Source organism: Girardinichthys multiradiatus, chromosome 9 (genome assembly GCF_021462225.1).
Source record: "Girardinichthys multiradiatus isolate DD_20200921_A chromosome 9, DD_fGirMul_XY1, whole genome shotgun sequence".
Classification (NCBI taxonomy): domain Eukaryota; kingdom Metazoa; phylum Chordata; class Actinopteri; order Cyprinodontiformes; family Goodeidae; genus Girardinichthys; species Girardinichthys multiradiatus.
In genome coordinates, this window is record NC_061802.1 from 21,927,366 (window position 1) to 21,947,625 (window position 20,260).

General features: G+C 39.7%; 1 protein-coding gene across 5 annotated transcripts in view; it reads right to left on the reverse strand.

Moving 5' to 3' along the window:
• The window catches only part of atp13a3 (ATPase 13A3), a 57,835-nt gene that overhangs the window by 26,442 nt on the left and 11,133 nt on the right, over nucleotides 1-20,260 (reverse strand). For 3 of the 5 annotated variants that reach the window (XM_047374419.1, XM_047374416.1, XM_047374417.1), the window contains exons 2-11: nucleotides 17,764-17,845; nucleotides 10,445-10,663; nucleotides 8,567-8,637; nucleotides 8,356-8,439; nucleotides 7,413-7,482; nucleotides 6,113-6,316; nucleotides 3,231-3,303; nucleotides 2,171-2,302; nucleotides 1,894-2,073; nucleotides 1,248-1,405 (exon numbers count right to left, since the gene is read on the reverse strand). In XM_047374419.1, the coding sequence (XP_047230375.1) occupies nucleotides 1,248-1,405; nucleotides 1,894-2,073; nucleotides 2,171-2,302; nucleotides 3,231-3,303; nucleotides 6,113-6,316; nucleotides 7,413-7,482; nucleotides 8,356-8,439; nucleotides 8,567-8,637; nucleotides 10,445-10,624 (1,152 nt within the window). In that variant the 5' untranslated portion in view covers nucleotides 10,625-10,663; nucleotides 17,764-17,845. Of the gene's footprint in view, nucleotides 1-1,247; nucleotides 1,406-1,893; nucleotides 2,074-2,170; nucleotides 2,303-3,230; nucleotides 3,304-6,112; nucleotides 6,317-7,412; nucleotides 7,483-8,355; nucleotides 8,440-8,566; nucleotides 8,638-10,444; nucleotides 10,664-13,175; nucleotides 13,350-13,433; nucleotides 13,521-17,763; nucleotides 17,846-20,260 lie in introns of all 5 variants that reach the window. The other 2 variants (XM_047374420.1, XM_047374418.1) reach the window with 2 other exon arrangements.

Here is a 20,260-nt window from a genome sequence, read left to right on the forward strand (position 1 = left end):
AAAAATCAAGTCTTGTCACTTTGGTTTTGAAGGTTAGTTCACTTTTAAACCTCAAAATGAGTGAACTGGTCAACTCTAAACGGATTAGATTGTTATGCTCTCGTTTGATCAGCTGTTTGAAAAATAGACAGTTATAGATATTTGGCTTCTATGTAAAATATATGGAAAACAAAACAAAAAAATCACGCTACTGTGATATTATATTATTAAAGTAGGTCATTTAATATTAGAAGCATGCAATGGTGAATTTATCATCTCAAACTATTTATTGCAACTAAAGCCAACAACAATGGTCGGTATAACACAAGAAAAAAAGGTCAATGTCTCAATAAGCGGGTCATGAGCCCTTGGGCACCAATTACAGCTTGACATCGACACCTCATTCTGTTCACAAGTCGATTAATTGTCTACTTAGGAATGGCATCCCACTCTTCTTGAACGATGGCCTTCAGATCATTCAGGTTCTGGGGTACACAGTTACTAGCCTCTAGACGGCGACTCAGCTGATCCCACAAGATTTCTATGGGATTCAGGTCTGGATAAAGTGCAGGTCACTCTATTTGAGGTACCCCAGTTCACAGCAGCCGTTCCCTAGTTATGTGACCCCAATGAGCTGGAGCATTTTCATCCATGAAGATAAAATTAGGTCTGCGTTTTTCATGCAGGGGTACAATGACTGGATTAATGATTTTATTCAGGTAGTATGGGCTTGTCACTGTACGATTAACAAAGGGTAGGGCAGCTCTGTATTAACTAGACCCACCCGCCCACAATGGTACGCTCATCAGTGAGGGGTGTGACCAAGGACATCCACTTCTATGCCTTTTTGCAACTCTTCCCATTCTCTCTGTTGCGACCTCCTGATGATACTCTGATGCTTCAGGGCCCGCTGGCCACTTCCATCTGAGAACAACCCATTTGAAACCTCGCAGTGGCAAGGTACTGTTGATCAATTGTTAGGTGTCGTCTTGATCTCATGATCTCAAAAAGCGAACAGCATGCTGAGGACGAGTGTTTAAATACCAATTCTGATTGAACCAGGAAATTTATTGGTCAATTCATAGATCAAACACATGTTTGCTACTAGTTAGAAGCAGTGAGTTATGGAAAAAGAACTGCAACACCGAATAGTTGGACATGTGCATTTAAAAGTTTAGAGAAGGTCACATTAAGTTCACCTGTAAAGGTTGTAGTGCATTTTAGGTTAATTGAAAACTGTTGGTTCTGCTGGTTTCCATCTGGATTACCTTGTGCATGATACTGAGGACGAGGGAGTAAATAAAACCGATTCCAGCCACAGCCACAAGACACAGCAGAAAGAGGTAGGCGTCACGATACAGCTTGAAGTCGGTAGGTTTTGGATAAAGGATGGAGCGCACCAGTTGGCCTTTGGCTGTGCTGAAACCTGGGACAAAAACAGGGTTTTAGTGTTGTGTGAATATTGTTATTGCATTCAGTCCACTTTTGCCTCAGAGAAAAGGAGCTGATGACACTATCTATCCATCATCTACACCCGCTTATCATTGCAGGGTGGCAGGGTGCTGGAGCCCATCTCCAGCAATCATTGGGCGAGAGGCAGGGAACACGCTGCACAGGCCACCAGTCCATCACGGCAACATAGAGACATCCAGGACCAACAATCATGGACACACACTCATAACTAAGGGCAGTTCAGAGAGACCAATGACCTTACAGTTATGGTTTTGGACTGTGGGAGGAAGCCAACGGAGATGCAAACACATGGCAAACATTCAAACTTCATTCAAAAAGAAACTGGGCAGCGATTCAAACCCAGAACTTTCTTGCTGCAAAGCCTTATCAGTAATAGCAAAATAGAAAAAACATCCAGAATACATTCTAATAAAGTTCTTGTCTCCAGGTTGTCATGCTGACCTGTGCGGACCACCACAGCTTTGACCAGTTCTCCAGTGTAGAAGCGGGTTTGGATGACGTCGGTGCCACAGAAGAGGGTGTGTCTCTTATGCTCCTCAGTGTTATAGGCACTGTCCGCCCCCTGCCGGTCTCCTGGTAACGGGTTAGGGAGGTTGGTCTTTGTCACAGGAACACTCTCACCTGGTAAAGGGTACCCTGCTGTTATAACTGGCAACAGATGCTGTACAGGACAACCCTCCATCCTGTTAAACATGACTTCACACATTTCCCATCCCACCTGTGAGCATGCTTTCATTAACGATGCAGGTGCCGCTGACCAACACCGCGTCACACGGCATGATGGTCCCATTGCTTGGAATAACCACCACATCACCTGGTACCAGATCAGTTGATAATATCTCCTCAACATCTGCCAGGAAAAGGAAGAGTTAGAAGCCACATTTAACATGCTCACCCTCTACCGATGATCCACATAGCCCTGTCTTTCAGTGTTTAACCCTTTCTCTCTCCTAGACATGGCGAATGACTGAGCTTAACTGTAATTATATGTGCTCTCTTTCAGACTCTAACGTTGAAAACTGGCTCAGAGTTTATCTGTTTTTTCTTTCTAGGTGAAACGACTAAAGGAGCTACATCCACTAACATTTACTTTTCCTTCCCATAGAAAGTACTCCTGGATCAGTGCTTCTTTGTTCTATTTGTGTCTCTGCTCTGTTCTCTGAAACCCCCTGTCGGTTGTGGCAGATGGCCGCTCAAACTGAGCCTGGTTCTGCTGGAGGTTTCTTCCTGTTAAAAGGGAGTTTTTCCTCTCCACTGTCGCTACATGCATGCTCAGTATGAGGGATTGCTGCAAAGTCAACGCCAGTGACTGTCCACTGTCTCTACATGCTCATCCGGGAGGAGGGAATGCTGCAAGTCACTGACTTGATGCAATCTGCTGGGTTTCCTTAGATAGAAAAACTTTTTATCCAATTTGAATAAATAACTGAATCTGACTGCACTGTTCAATTGTTAGGATTAATTGGAATGTATGTACCTGACTGTTGTGAAGTGACTTGAGACGACGTGTGTTGTGAATTGGCGCTATATAAATAAACTGAATTGAACATGCAATGCAAATACCGTTTGAAATACGAACAAAACAAAACTCAACATGAGTGTGCAGAGAAGTAGTCGATGGAAAAAAGGGGGATACATTTACAGAGATACACGGGCCTCCATAGAAATACTTTAAATTAAATGTATCTAATTTCCAGCATCTACAGGTACTCTATTAAGGAGAGCAATGTGTAAAAAAAAAACCGTAGAATAAACAAAGCAAAACACATTTAGCATACCATTATTGGCTCGGCATACAGACACACGGACGATACTATGAGCTGCCACCATATCATGAAGCATGATGTATTGCTGGAGAAAGGAGAGATAAACATGTTTAATTTCAACGTAAACGTGTGACTGAGTGACATGAACTTTAAGGATGTGGTCAGTAGACTGTGTGCAGAAAAGCTATTATTTTAGCCAGAAAGATGTTGATTTGACAGGACTAACTACAGTGTCGCAGCGCTGAGCCAGTTATTCTGACACACGTAACAAATAACAATAAAGACATAAAAAACAGGAGAAGAGAATGTTTTTAAAGACAGAGGGAGTAAAATGAAGGGTTTGGATCCTCTGTAAGAACAGAAGGGCAGTGCGATGCCTGAACATCAGAGGCCACTGATGAGCCAACAACAAAAAAGAAATCTTGAGTTTTTTTAAAGTTGCTGAATGCTCTCTGTGTAGTTGGTCTGCTGCAACACTGAATAATTGTTCATGGAAATGTTTAGACACTAGTCTGTAAATTAAATTAATGCGTCTTATTTTGAAATGAGTAAAATCACTTTATTTAATTTATTTTTGTCATGGTGGAGTTTTTGAACCTATAGGAAACATATAACCTTATTTGTTTGGCGGCATGTTATAAATGTCAATTTTGGGATTTAAAAGGAAAAACAAAGTGATAAAATAAAATAGTGTGTGCTCTTTGAAGCAAATTTCATCATTTAGATGAGTCGATTTATTGAAAAATTCATCAACAGATTGATAATGAACAATACAAACAGTGGTCAGTGACACCCCAAGACAATAGTTTGGAAATACCTGATCCACCAACAAAGTCAGTACTTCTGACACAAATACTCTAGAAATTGTAGGCACATTCTGATGAACAATGAAGTCAGAAGTAGAAAGAAAAACTAGATCATTCTGTTTTTTGGCAGAGATACAAAAATACCCAAGATCATCTTGTGTTACTCTTCTTTTGAACAAACCAAGACTGTAGAAGATTAGGTTTTCAGAATAGGAAAAACCTAAGATATCTAAATTTCTTAATAATCAGTGTTAAGAGAGGGTAAAAGGAAAAAAAGGGCATAACTCGGGATTACTTCAAACAATGCAACAGATGTTTTTAAACTTTAAACATTAGTATCTTTTCTATGATCCTATAGGGGTATATTTACACTCCAATTTGCAGAAGCACTTTAACTGTATTCAGATATACAGTACAGACCAAAAGTTTGGACACACCTCATTCAAAGAGTTTTCTTTATTTTCATGACTATGAATATTGTAGCTTCACATTGAAGGCATCAAAACTATGAATTAACACATGTGGAATTATATACTGAACAAAAAAGTGTGAAACAACTGAAAAAATGTCTTATATTCTAGGTTCTTCAAAGTAGCCACCTTTTGCTTTGATTACTGCTCCGCACACTCTTGGTATTCTGTTGATGAGCTTCAAGAGGTAGTCACCTGAAATGGTTTTCCAACAGTCTTGTAGGAGTTCCCAGAGATGCTTAGCACTTGTTGGTCCTTTTGCCTTCACTCTGCGGTCCAGCTCACCCCAAACCATCTCGATTGGGTTCAGGTCCGGTGACTGTGGAGGCCAGGTCATCTGGCGCAGCCCCCCATCACTCTCCTTCTTGGTCAAATAGCCCTTACACAGCCTGGAGGTGTGTTTGGGGTCATTGTCCTGTTGAAAAATAAATGATGGTCCAACTAAACGCAAATCGGATGGAATAGCATGCTGCTGCAAGATGCTGTGGTAGCCATGCTGGTTCAGTATGCCTTCAATTTTGAATAAATCCCCAACAGTGTCACCAGCAAAGCACCCCCACACCATCACACCTCCTCCTCCATGCTTCACGGTGGGAACCAGGCATGTAAAGTCCATCCGTTCACCTCTTCTGCGCCGCACAAAGACACGGTGGTTGGAACCAAAGATCTCAAACTTGGACTCATCAGACCAAAGCACAGATTTCCACTGGTCTAATGTCCATTCCTTGTGTTCTTTAGCCCAAACAAATCTCTTCTGCTTGTTGCCTGTCCTCAGCAGTGGTTTCCTAGCAGCTATTTTACCATGAAGGCCTGATTCACACAGTCTCCTCTTAACAGTTGTTCTAGAGATGTGTCTGCTGCTAGAACTCTGTGTGGCATTGACCTGTTCTCTAATCTGAGCTGCTGTACTTTAATCTGAGCTGCTGTTAACCTGCCATTTCTGAGGCTGGTGACTCGGATGAACTTATCATCTGCAGCAGAGGTGACTCTTGGTCTTCCTTTCCTGGGGCGGTCCTCGTGTGAGCCAGTTTCTTTGTAGCGCTTGATGGTTTTTGCGACTGCAGTTGGGGACACTTTCAAAGTTTTCCTAATTGTTCGGACTGACTCTTCATTTCTTAAAGTAATGATGGCCACTCGTTTTTCTTTACTTAGCTGCTTTTTTCTTGCCATAATACAAATTCTAACAGTCTATTCAGTAGGACTATCAGCTGTGTACAGTATCCACCTCCTGCACAACACAACTGATGGTCCCAACCCCATTTATAAGGCTTGAAATCCCACTTATTAAACCTGACAGGGCACACCTGTGAAGTGAAAACCATTTCAGGTGACTTCCTCTTGAAGCTCATCAACAGAATACCAAGAGTGTGCGGAGCAGTAATCAAAACAAAAGGTGGCTACTTTGAAGAACCTAGAATATAAGACATATTTTCAGTTGTTTCACACTTTTTTGTTCAGTATATAATTCCACATGTGTTAATTCATAGTTTTGATGCCTTCAGTGTGAAGCTATAATATTCATAGTCATGAAAATAAAGAAAACTCTTTGAATGAGAAGGTGTGTCCTAACGTTTGGTCTGTACTGTATATTTCTTTGTTAATGATTAGTAAGTCTCACCTTTTTGATGGTGTACAGAGAGGTAGCTATGGATATAACCGACATGAAAACAATAGCCGCAGCATAGTAGTAATACTCATCGGTACTCCACAGGATTACGCTGAAGAGCTGGAAGATGTAAAAAGGGTTGAGGACCTGCAGGAGGAGAAAGAGAAGGTCGGCTGTACCAAATACAAACGTTGGCTGAAAAGCAAAGATGTTCTGCTGCAGGACATGAACAAAATGAGGATACAAGTGAAACAAAGAAAAAATGTTTAACAGAATAAGAATATATTCGGTCTGCTTGAGGTTACTCAAGTGTAAGCTATGATTTGATCTTCATTTAATAAACTGATTACACTCTTTAAAAACACACTGAGAAGAACATCAGATATAACCCCTGCTTCATGAGGTGGTCTTTTAATGCTACTATTCCACACGGACCACAAATAACACGAATTGCCAAGAAGTACTCATTTTAGGATTCGTGAGGATTCTTGGAATTTTGCAAATATTCGAGTCCAATCTGAAACCGTCAGATTCAGATAAGCCGAGAGATCCGGCTTTATTTGCACGAATATTTTCAGGAATTTAGTACGATTTACAGGAATCTATTAGGAATGCTGAACGAACTTTAGGAATCGGTTGAAAATATGCCGAATGTATCTATGAATCAGGCACGATTAAATTTGATTTCGTTCTTGACAATTTGCAGTATTTTCCATTAGGGTATAATAAAAGGTGACAAAGGACTTGCAGGATGATGTCTGTTAGAATGAGGAGGTTAAAATGTTTTAAGTGGAGTAATTGGAGTAATTGTGTTTGCCAATAAAATGTAAAAACTAAATTGCTTGTTTCTGGTAGTAAAACATAATAAAGATTAATTAAAAATGCTTCACGAACCCAAGATTGAGTTTAGAATACATAGGAATGCCTGAGAAACAATTAGGAATTACTTACTAAGAATTAACTGAGACTTTTTGGATTCGGGAGTTCTCCACTAAAATTTTAAACAGCTTAAAACCTTTGCCGGGAATTATAGACGGCTCAAGAATTGCAAGAACTGACTAAGAATGAAATGAGAATAAGTTACAAATTCAAGAACTTATTAAGATTGAACTGAGAGTCCTGAGGTCTCCTGAAGGCTCTGACTACTGAAGAGGATCATATCAAAATTTAAAGTCCAAATGTACTGAACTTCATTACACTGGTAAGAACTGACATAACTACGTGTTAACTCTGCCAGTGACAATGGGAATGAATGAGAATTCAGACCAAATTACAGAACGGGTGGATTATGTTGACTGAAACTGCTTTTTACCTCTTTGATAAGCAGCTTGAAAACAGAAGGCACTTTCACTGTGATTTCATTCACTCCGAAGAACAGTCTCCTGACAAAAGCAAAGAGGAACACTGAGATTAGCTCTGTGAACCACACCTACATGTATAAAACCACACACACCCACACACAACCCCACCCACACAAAATGCAGCAGTTGTGTCACAACATACCAAAGAGCAGTTTTTATTGGGATTTTCTACATAATATAAAAGATAACGCCATATTATCTTCACCAGTTTGTGTATCCTTGAATATAAACTTCTTCAGTGAGCTGTAAACTCAAATTACCTTATTCTCAAAACATATTCTGGCTACCTTTGAATAGAAATCTTTGAAGATTTCTCCAGGTAAAGCTTTTCTGAGTTCTTTATTATGTTCATTATGAACTTATGGGAGATATTTTCATAGTGGAAAGGCTTAAAATATGGTAGAAGAAACAATCAGAAACTGGAAGGAAAGAAGAAATGGAGGTAGGACACAAGGAAGGACAAAAGGAAGCAAGGTAAGACACAAGTAGGGCCAGAAGGAAAGACTTAAGGAACAGAGGAGGGTAGGACAAAAGGAAGCAAGGAAATGCACAATAATAAAGGATATCAAGAATGACAAAAAATGACACAAGGAAGGGGGAAAAGAAGAAGAAATGTAAGGCACATAAGAAGCATGGCGCAGAAAATACAGGAAGGACACAACTAAGGAAAAGGAGAAGCAATGAAGGTAGGAGGACACAAGGAAGGTGTTGGTCCATCTAAATAAAACCTCAATTTAAAAAACCTTAAAGTTTGTGTCTTTAACATTAGATCCAATGTAAAGTTTAAAGGGTATAAATACTTTTATGAGGTACTGCATTTCTGCCTACAGTAACACTCAAGTTTACCCCTTTCCTGGAGACCTTCTGAGAGGCCCATCATCTGATCTGATGTACCTGTACTCCTGCTGGTTCGTGGTCAGGCCTGCGCTGTGCTCTGAGTGGACGGTAGAGCAGCTGACCTCCAGATCCTCCAGGCCACTAAACAACAGAGAAAAAGTTGATATATTACACAGCAGAGCAGAGCATTTACAATGGCTGCAAAACGTTTCGTTATGGTTATCACAAATTATCCTTCGGCTTAAACAAAACCCAAAAAGATTCTTACTTTAAAAGTTTAAAGTTCTGCATCCCATCATCCCAGTAATACTTTGTGCTGTGGAAGGTAAAATAGCGAATCTAAGAGAAAGGAGGAGAGAAAGAAAGTAAATATGATTTAGACTCAAACAATTAGATACAGATTAATGTACTGGTATCCATACAGTGGGGGGGAAACTAACATATACTTAGTTTGTTGCGCTCAAAATAAAGATGTCATGTAATGAACAGCAAAACATCGGAGAGAATGATGGATAATTTAGGGTTAAATCAGAACTTTGAGTAAATGTTTAACAGCTGTGATACAAAATCTGCATCATAAAATAAATATCCACATGATTAAATTATCATAAAACATCCCTGTTAAGACTTTACACACAGATGTACATCACAGATGACACCATCACCGGTGCTCAATTATGGTATAAAATGCAGGAGCAAAGTCAAACAGGGGAGGATGCTTCGTAATCTCTCAACCAATTAAAAAGGTTATTCAAAATTCATCTGATTAAAGGATTATGATTGTTTATTACACGTTAATGGACTCCCATTCACAAACTTGTAGCTTGCAACTCTAACCTAACCTGTCTGGATGCAACAGAGGCTTTTAATGACAAAACATTAGTGCTTAATCACCCAGTGGAAAGCTTTTATTTATTTGTTTTGTTGTGAAACTCGGGTTCATTCGCCACAGTCAGTTAGCAGCAAAATGGTCCTTGGGATTTCTGAAAGTGTCCTCCAAAGCATAAATACATACATACAGTGTAGCTCAAATTGCTAAAGACGTTATGCTGGTTCAGATAAAAAGGTGTCATAATACACAATGCATCACAGTTTATTACGTATGGTGCTGCGGGCCAGTCTCCTGACCCAAGCCCATCTCAGAAAGTGCCACCAATGGGCACATGATCATCAGAACTTGACCACAGAGTAACAGAAGAAGGTGGTCTGGTCTGAAAAATCCCATTTCTCCAGTGGTCATTGGGTGAGAGACACGGTACACACTGGACAGGCCAGTCCATCAAAGGGCAACCCAGAGACATACAGGACAAACAACCATGCACACATGCATTCATACCAAGAGAGAACAATCAACCTAACATTCATGTTTTGGGACTGCAGGAGGAAGCTGGAGTACCCTGAGACAACCCATGCATACACAGAGAGAACATTCAAACCATGTAGAAAAACCCCAGGCCAGGATTCAAACCCAGGACCTTCTTGCTGCAACAGTGCTAGAGCTATTAACTTGGGCTCCAAATTCCATGCATGCAGGGCCCCTCCTCGCCTATTGGACCTGCTGCTAACATCTTGGTGTCAGATATCACAGCACATCCTCAGGGGTCCGGTGGAGTCCACGTCTCAATGGATCAGGGCTTTTTTCTTTTGCTGAAAAGATAACTGGCATGTGAACACACTGTTTTTACTAACTTTTAACTAATGGAAATATTTTTGTTCTATCAAGTAAACTAATCATGCATGATATGAAGGTTTATTGTTGCGTTCTGTCTGATTTTCATTCAACCAGAGAAACTGTAACAAGGTAACTAGAGTTGAAGCTTTCCTGGTTCTTAATAACTGAGTAAAGTCTGATTTGTTTGCAATGAAGACTGTGGAACCATCTCAGAGGTGAAGAAGGGTAGGAACACAATTTACCACTTATTTATAACATTTCTTAACTTAATGGTTCGAAAAAGTAAAATGAAAATTAATACAGAAACTAAATTGTTCTGCCTGCAGGGAGTGAAAGACAAAACATGTGGGATCAGTGGGAGCTTCTTTGCTCCACTAAGATGCCAAAGCTCACCATGAGCTGTGGGTTCAGTTGGTTTGCTTTACATATTCAAAGTTTTCACCATCATCATGTTGCGACGACAGATTTAGCTACCTGTGTGGGCTGGTAGTCAGAAAATCTGCTAATGAGCTCCTGAGCAGGGCTGCCAACGGAGGGGTGAGGAGTGTGTCCGTTGGCCAGAGATGGAGTGGAGGGGCTGGAGAAGGGGCAGGAGGGAGGGGAGGTGGTCTGGGTCTCCAGGCTGTGGAAGGGGTTGCTCCCCGGAGCAAGCATCACTCGTACCCTGGCCAGGAACCAGCGTCGGAACTCATCCTGGTCAACAGCAAACAACAACCATCAGTAAGGAAATACACCAACACCTCCACTGCCAACACAAATCACACACAGCATTAAAGTTGGGTTTTCTCAATAGTTAGAAGACAGTTTTTTAGCTAAAGCTACGTCCATAGACTGAATGGGGTCTAGTATTGTAGATACCTGTATAATCAAATCAAGGAGGGAAATTGGAATGCAAAGAAATGGTCTCGGATGGTTGGGGACATAAACCCAGGCACAAAAAGAGCTGTACTGCAACAGGACTCCAGAAACACACAAATAAATTTGGTAATGACGGTTTTCAGAATTTGTGCATTTATGATTGTGTATTTAACAGTTGATGTCATTTGCTCTGCAGCCGTTCTTATATGTGACTGTACAACAACATGACCTTAAGGTGCCTGTGACATCGAATTTTCACAATAAATCCAATTACATTTATGGAAAGGAAACATTGATAAAAATATGTTGAAAAGGAAATTCATGCCACTGAAATGAGCGGTTGTTTATATATATGGTCATAAATTTCACTAAAAAGGCATTTCCAGACTGCTCCTTTGCGATTTTGTTGCGCTCTTTTATGACGTCAGAGGCGAAACCCTGCAGGTAAACTGACAGCTGCTACAATGGCAGCGACACAGACAGTAGCGTATTATCTGATATTTCTTTATATATATTTCAGTCACTATCACAGAGAGACGCAGCAGAGTCAGGAGAGGAAAGTCAGCTTTCATCAGATGGCAGAGCACAAGTGCTGAAGCACGAAAAATAAAGCACATTAACTGGTTTATCTTCCACAGAATGAGTTGTTTTGGACCTGCTACCAAATTTATCACCGGCTTTTATTGTGCGATCTGCCTACGGTTTTTGAAGCTTTGCAGCGGACCAGACCGGACCGGCGCAGATACAGTGTGAATCCAGGGTTACAGTAAATACGGCACTGAGTGAAACAACCAGAGTCGAAGTGAGCAGCATGGAGCAGTAGCAGCAGACACAAGAGATGATTCATTATCTGAAGGCACTACCTGGTGTGTCAGTTTTTTTTACTTTACATTAGAATCTTTAGAAAAACATTTATTTAAATATACTGTATGTGCCTGTAATTTGGATTATTATTAATAATAATAAAAATAATAATTTCGGATTCTTAATTATTAACAATAACTGCCGATATCTAAATATACTTAAGTGACAAGGAAGTGTTCTTCCCTGCAGAGCTTTGATCCATTTAGCAACAGCCGCAACAACCTCTTCTATGCCGTTTTTTTCAAAATCAGATGCACTACACAGCGTGGCTATAAACTCTGCTTTAACATTCTCCTTCATCTGTCAGATATCCCGACCTATGACATCATTTCTCTTGTGAATTCAGAGGTTTCTTATTCGAAGTAGTTTGGAGAAGTCCTTCGATCACAACTAGCTGTGCGTGGCGGGACCAGCCAATCTGTCCCTCCTCGGTTTTCCAGCTCTGATCCTCTTTGCTTCAGGAAAGTAGTGTAGACTAACGGCTGCTGACGTAGTAGTGCTGCCACCACCAGCAATGCACTGTTTCACCATATTAACGCTGTTTTTAACGTCATTTCCGGGCAACTTTGGACTTGCAAAATTTAACATTGAAATATGCTTATTTTGTGTCACAATTGTCTTTCATCACGTCTTTAATCCTAATATCATGTCAATTACTGCCTAATTCCTTCAATGTTAAGATGCTTTCTTTCAATTTCTGCATTCGTGTGAAAAGCGTGTCACAGGCACTTTAAGGCTAGGTCTCCAGAATCAACCAATAAGGTGAGTCTAAATGGTCTGAGAAAAAGTAAGAATTAAAATCCATGTTTTTCCTTAATATAAGAAGAATCAAATTATAGCAATGTTATTTGGGTTTGGGAGGTTTTAGGTTGTGATCTCTGAGCAGTGGGTGTGTTGATACCATCAAAAGTCAACCCACGCCTATGAGATAACAATAACCTTTATCTGACATGACTCGGTAATGACCTCAAAATTTATCTACAGCTGAATGACGGAGCCACATATTATTGCAGGTGTAATTACTACTTTAGTTTTTACAAAAGACTGTTTTCATTTTTCCTAGAAAGTACTCCTGGCTCAGTGTTTGTGTTTTTATTTTTCCGGTAACACCGTACTGTCCTCTTAACCCCCGGCTGGACGCGGATAACAGCCACCATACTGAACCTAGCTCTGCTGCAGGCTGCGTCCTATTAAAAGCAAGTTGTTGGAATGATCTGGATTAATCTGATGAGTTTGTGGTGAACTGCCACTTTATAAATAAGCTGAATAGAACTGAATTGATTCGGGATGCTTGGGGTGATTTATAGTTTGTATCGCTGCATAGTATCTCATCAGTAAAGCTGTTCAAGGTCCTCTCAGCACATCCCACAAAGCACACACATGAGTACGTGGCAAACTCACACTGTTTTACAGCCAATGGATAGACAGATGAAAGAACGTTCATACCAATGGGCATATTAAACATCATGACCTCTCTTCCTACCGTGGAGCGGAGCAACACCACATTGGCATCTCGGGCGGTGGTACGGGTGCAGGTGGACTTGACGCACCATTCTGGCATCCAGTAGAGCAGCAGGAGGAGGAAGCCCCCTGTACACAGTACCCCGAAGCCTACAAGGGCCAGCCGCCAACGGCAGAGACGGTAGCCTTGCAGCTCCTACAAAAGAAGCAAAACAGGAGCATCATAAAGAGGACAGAGAAAATTCTCATACTGACAGTGATGTTAAATTAAAAGGCATACCATCTCTTCTTCTTCCCCCTTGTTGAGGATCTTCAGCTCACCCTTCTCCATGTTGCAGAACAGTTTGCCAAGCCCCTTCCTTAGTCACTAATAGCACACCCAGAAGGTTAAGAGTTAGCAGCATATTATCAGAGCACTAATGATGGGCGAAAGGACGACGGATGGACGGACGGACAAATCTTTTAGACCAGAGGTGCCCAAGTTCAGTCCTTGAGAGCTACTATCCTGCAACAATCATCGACATTCAGCTCTGCAGCGACCCGATTCCAAGCCATTCATTTTAATCAGGCATGATGGAGAAAGGATGCATCTCAAAGTAACAGGATGGTAGCTTCTCAGGATGTTACCTGGGCACCCCTGTTTTAGACAATGGGATAGGGAACAAAGTCCTGTAGTACACATATTTTTCCCAAACGTATTCCTAACTGGAAAATACTTCAACCAAATTACAGGCTAGCATTCCTAGCCGTTGTGAATGCAACTTTTTTAACTGCAACAACGCCTTCAAATACTACTTGATGGTTTTACAAGAAACTTTATGCTTAGAAAATCACTTCAGCTTTTGATTTTGTAATTAATAGGCCATGTTACTCAGTAGATGTTCATCCAAATCTAGTCATAAAAACTTTAAATATTAAACCGACTAATAATAAACTCCAATTATCCATACAAGTAGGCAGGGAAACCAACTGTGGAAAATGCATTACAAATTATTACGGTAATGACTTCATTTGACATTGATCCGTTTGTTTTTAATGCAGATGACAGGAAATGATTCAAAGGATTACATACAATGACTAGCATTAGATATAAAAAAATAATAATAATATTTGCATCTGGAATATTGCTGAATTATTACCAGAAGAGAAGAAAATAGAGCCTTGGAAACACTAGCAAGGTAACAGAGAATCAGGTGCTACTTCCTAAACCTCTGTGTTGTTTGAGAGCTTTACCGAGTTACACGAAACTCAGAAGGTCTACAAGGAGTCCGACTCGCAGCAACTAACGCTGGAGGAAATTTACCCAGTAACCTCCAAGCATGCCACAACAGAAAAGCAGGAAATAACAAAAAAGATTCTTATCAGGTTCTTGCTTTTTTCTGTGTACGCCGGATTTTCTGTGGCTGAGGGCTGAATAATAAAGAGAAAAGACTTGCTTCTATGTGTCTCAACTTTGGTACATTGCTCCGATTTAACATTTAGTAGGGGGTTCTAGTCGAGTTTGTGATAAACTTGTACATTAATTCTTTGCTCTATTCTGATGGCATGTCGGGCATTTTTAGGTTTGCAAAAGTGAAATCAAACCTGATTCGAAAGTCAAGATGGAACAGAAATTAAGAAAAAAAAAGAGGGTGGTGGGGGGGTTCCTGAATTTTTCGCATCACAAATATATTATTCACCACTTAGTGAAACATGATTAAATCAATTAGTGAGTATTCTACATTATATTCTAGTATCATAAGAAAAATGAGCATCGAATGAACGGGAGGGTCTGTTTGCTGAGACAGATCTCACAAAACCCTACAGAAATCCTACAAATGGAAAGTTTCCGTGGTTAAAAGACAGAGGAGTGAAAATGGTAGAGAAGTCCAAGGCTAATGCATTAGCTGTTCTATTTATGGAGCTGCAGTTTAACTTGTAGTGTGTCACATAGAAAAAATAAAAACCTATTAAGTTTTTAAACAAAAATTTACACCAATGTAGAATGATATTTCAAAGAGATCATGAACACAAATAAAAGCTGGACTACAAGAGACTGACAAAAGCTACATGAAGTGATAGGAAAACATGGACAGTTATGATCCTATTAGTCATGTTACTACAGCAAAGGGCCCGCATGACGTCTCAGGACATGTTGCTACAGGGTCACCACTCACTGTCCTGAACTGCCCCTTTAACACCCAAAAATCCTGTGTGACTGCACCCAAACTCAGATCTTATCAGGCAGCGACATGCAGGAGACCCTTTTCTCTGGCATACTCTGGGATATTTTACTTGGGACCAAGCCCTTCCTTGTATTTTCCAATGGCAATCCTCCCCCTGGCCGGTGCTATGCAGTGGGTGCAGCACAGGCAGAACATTCCCTCCCAAACTCCTGCAATGAGTGGAAATACCAACAACTAGATTTCTATCCTGGAACACTGACTCAGACAGAAGGACACAACAACAGCAAACATCCTATTTGAATTTCGAAGTATCAAGAGGACATGGGCTGGTAAAACAAAAGGTTGCAAAAGTTACTTTTAAAGTGTTAAAAACGTCTGCCATCAAAATGCGACGGATTAAAAATCCTCAAAGTGACCTGATTTTTCTTCGACTGCATACATCACAGAGTAAGACAGTGCTCCCACTTCTCCACATGTAGCTGTGCACTGCCTGTCCACTGGCTTTTTCCCATGCCTATAAAGCTTTTTAGAAATATTTCTAGTTGCAAAAATCTATTTCTAGCTGCAACTAAAGGACTCCATCCATAACTCCTATTAAGGAGTTAAGGATGGTACAGATAGTAACAAACAAGCAGCATCTCTGTTAAGCAGATGACTTCAAGCTGGCCACCAGAGCAGATAGCTTGACTAATGAATTATCCAGCTAATAGCCTAATTCTTTGGTAGCTGTGATGCTGGAGCTCGGTGAGAGTGAGGTGGACATTGTAAAGTTGGAAAATAAAAAACAATCAGGACAAATTGGGTTAATTGTGATCGTTGTTGTCATCACCGTTTTCAGCAACATTATTGCAATTATGTCTTCCTCCAAATCAAGCAACCATGGAATAAATGCAATGAAACAGTGATACTTTTACATAAAGTTAACCAATGTACTTAAGCCTATGTAGTTACTAGAGCAGCAAAAAAACATATCATCATTATCATTAATACAGTGTCATGAACTTGTACTTTGCATGTTAGTGTAATATTCAGCATGTTAAATGGAGTCTCACTGAAGGAGATCCCCACACATGACACAGATGACAGCAACTAAAAAAACCAAAAGTCAGAGTGAGGGAGGAATATGAGCAGTTAGCTCAACTGTCATTGTTGTCTCAGCGTTGCCCCAAAAACATCCCAATGGCATGATTTTCCAATATCATGCAGCCCTATTAGTTAGTCTGCCTAGATAACAGGGGGCTGGAAGCTGCATGGCTGACGACTCACTCACGGGACACACCGACCCTGGAGATACCTCCATTATGTTACGTATTAACTGAAGCTAAAGTTAATGGTTTTCTCCACATCATGTGTTGGATTGGAACAGTTCACGGAAACACAAGAGGACAGAGAATTGTAAATACACTAAAGGCAAGTAAAAACTGGTCCCATCTGTTATTTTGTTCTAAAACGGCAAACAAAGCAAAGAACCGAATCTCAAGTCTTTTTCAGACATAATGACAGCCACGTCAATAACGGGAGTCATTCGCATAGTTGTCTCCTACTCTGATGATGAAAAACGTTGAATAGAGCCACAATGCATAAGCTATTTTTTATTTTTTTTATTTCATAAGTTCAACATTTTCTAACAATAAATTATGTGAGAAGTTTTATCAATATGGGTTTTCCTATAAAAATAGCTTGAGCAGTTTCAGGGATTTTCTCCTGTTTAATTTGCTTTTTAAAGAAAAATGCCCAACAAATATGTTTATTTAGGTTTTATTTATTTCTGATTATACGTTCAGTTAACTCATCACTGCTCATGTTTACAGTGATCTGTATATATGCTGCTTGGTCCAACCTAGACGGACCTTTGATGCCAAATTTCAGAGAAAAACTCACAAGATGTTTATTCAAATGTGATGAAAAGCACAACCAGGTAAAAGGAGATTTAGGGGTAAAAAAAGAAGAAACTGATCACTTAAGAAAAAGAGTTCAATCATTTATGGATTTAAAAGATGTCAGGAAATAAAAGGCATGTAATGTAAATCTACACAAAGGAGTTCTTTATAGATGAATAAACTACTCTGTGCAACAACACAGTGTAAGCTACTGAAAATGTTAACAATGTTTAAACATAACAGATTAATGTTTCTTATTGGATTGTATGAATTTAATAAAGGTTGACCAGCTTGGTTTCATCATTGACTGACAGCCTGAGTGCAGGACCAGCCCTTGTTTTATCAATATTGCAACGTTGTATTTCCTTGAAGCATCACAAGTTTTTAATGTGCTCGTAAAACTGAATAAATACTCAAATGTGGTCAAAACTGAGAATTTGTGTTCATACTACAAATATTCTCTCTTAACCAAACTTAATTAACTGTTTTACAATGATGTTAAAATGATAAATAACTGGCCTGAATATTTGACTAAATGAATACTTGGTTTAAGACGAGCTCCTACCTTGAGAACAAGGGACACAATGCCCCCAGGCGGTCCACCTCCCCACGGGTAGCTGGCTCTCTCACAACACCAACCTGGAACCCTGAGAGGAGAGCAGAGCATGAGAGAATAAAATGGTTTAATGTACAGCTCCTAGAGTCGTCAGGGAATTTCATCACATTTTCTATGATAAACTGAGTTTTACTGGGACAGACGATTACCTTGAACAATAACAGACCAATCTTAGATTAAAAAAAATAAATAAATAAAAATAAAAACAATCATTGATTTATTCAGGAGTCACACAACTGTTTTTTAAAACTAACAAGGCAATGTCGATGCAAATCAGAAGAGCATGTATGTGTAGAAAGTGCTGTGTATGATCTGTTAGTTAGGACCTTCATACGGTGTTGAATTAACTTTTTCTTGACTGGTTACCCTAACCCAATATTAACAGAGGATGTCCAGTCAGATTAGTTTGTTTTATGGCTTTACAAAAGGGAAATACTGTAAATCTTTAAAAAATTAACAGAAATGGGAGACATTTTGGAAAAAAAACCTCTAGAAAAGCTGGAGCTTGTAACACTTTACAGTTTTTGAGGCATCAGAACCTACACTGGTTCTTCGTATCCACACTATCCACATTTCAGGAGCTAGTATGGGAATTAATGGCATGAAAACCTTGGGGAAAAACCATTTTAATAAAAAAAAAAAACCCTGACATAATTCTGTCACATGATATACTCACTTTTATATGTATATAGAAATAAATGAGCAACAACTTGTCCTACTGATGCTCAAATATTGTAACATTAGGATAATTTATAATTTTGCTATTAAAACCTTTTTTTACTTTATTACTCTGACTTAACTACTCTAAAAAGAGCAGACTAGCAAAAGATATAGAGTAACACTAGGGGAACAAACAGCTGCCATTAGCTAACAGCAGTTAATTAGTCAGGCTATCTGCAGTCAGCTGCTTACAGACAGATGGTTAGCAGTTTGCCAAATGTAGCTTTAAACAGTGTTGCTTCAAGAGGAGCGATGAGTGTCATTCCTTTCCAAATAATGACTGTATTTTCTCAAATATTTCCTAACAGCACAGTTTGTCTTGTAACTGAGAGAAAAGTGGAACAGAAGCAGTTTGCAGCAACACGTTGAGGAGGGGCAGCCGTGCGCTACTATCTGCTGAAAAAGTATAGTATACTACTATATGCCCCGGTCACTAGGGCGCCTTCTCTGATACCTCATTAAAAAGGACTTTTAATTGTAGTAATGTTGTAACAGAAAATTTGAGTGGCTGCTGAAAACACCTTGATACCAGTAAGGGACCCGATTCTACGCCCTGTTGCACACCACATGCAATAAGACAACTTCTGGTTTCAATGTAAACAACGCTTTAATAAGTTACGGTATTACAACACCATTAAAGGTTTCTGTCGGACTGCTCGATAGGTTTAAAGACCCTTTGACAGAGAAAGATCATGAATGACTGCCCGTCCCTTACTTCTGCAAAATACTTGAGAACATCTTCAGTGGCAAAAAAACTGATTTGTAAATAATCAGAAGAACATTGAACAGCTGACAGGTTCTAAATAGACCGGCAACGTTCATGTTTTAATGCTCTCAATATGCGTGCCTACATATTACAAATAAAAAAATAAAAAAGCCATAGACAACATTAAAATAACCGTGTTACAAATACTGTTTTTTAAATTTTTATGCCAATATAGTGATACTGTAGTATTTTTATTCAAGGTTATGATACTGTGAGAATGTCATGGATAGTATGTAAAATGTTAATATTCAATATTCTAAACGATATTTAATTATATATTTGCAGGTCAACAAAACATTGCATAAAATCTCGCTGCTGTAGATCCCGACACCTGACACAGATAATGATGCTATTGGTCACAGAAAGGAAAAATATTAATTTATCCAACCAGCCCCTCCTTCTGCTGCACCCAACCACTAAAAAGGCAGGAAATCAAATTTTGAGGCGCATCACAATGCACGTAAAATAGACTCCTCAGGAGCCAAATCTCACTCTGACACCACAAGCATAAAAGCAAAAGAAAACTTGTTCAAGGCGCACCTGACGGATAAGTTATGTTTTTTATCTGCTTGAAGCCGTAGAATCAGTCTAATAATGACAGTGAACAGATTATTGTGTTCCACGGTGAAACGGATCCCAACGTGTGAATCTAAGGAGGCTCTCAGCTGATGTACAAAAGAAAACCATAAAAACAAGCATGAGAGTTTAGCTACACACTCTGAACCCTGGAAGACCCATTGATTTGACTTTCCTTTATTTAACTATACTTATAAAAAGGTGCCTTTTCTTCGTGCTCTGAAGTCAAGATTATTCGAGTTACCTGTCCAAGCAGCTGCGTTTAACATGGCTGCTGTGCAGATTAAACAGCGAATGCTGCAAGCATAAACTATTAATTAGCACATCTGACCATTTGGTTCCTATTAACCAGTTTCACACATAGTGCTGTACAGTTTTTATTTG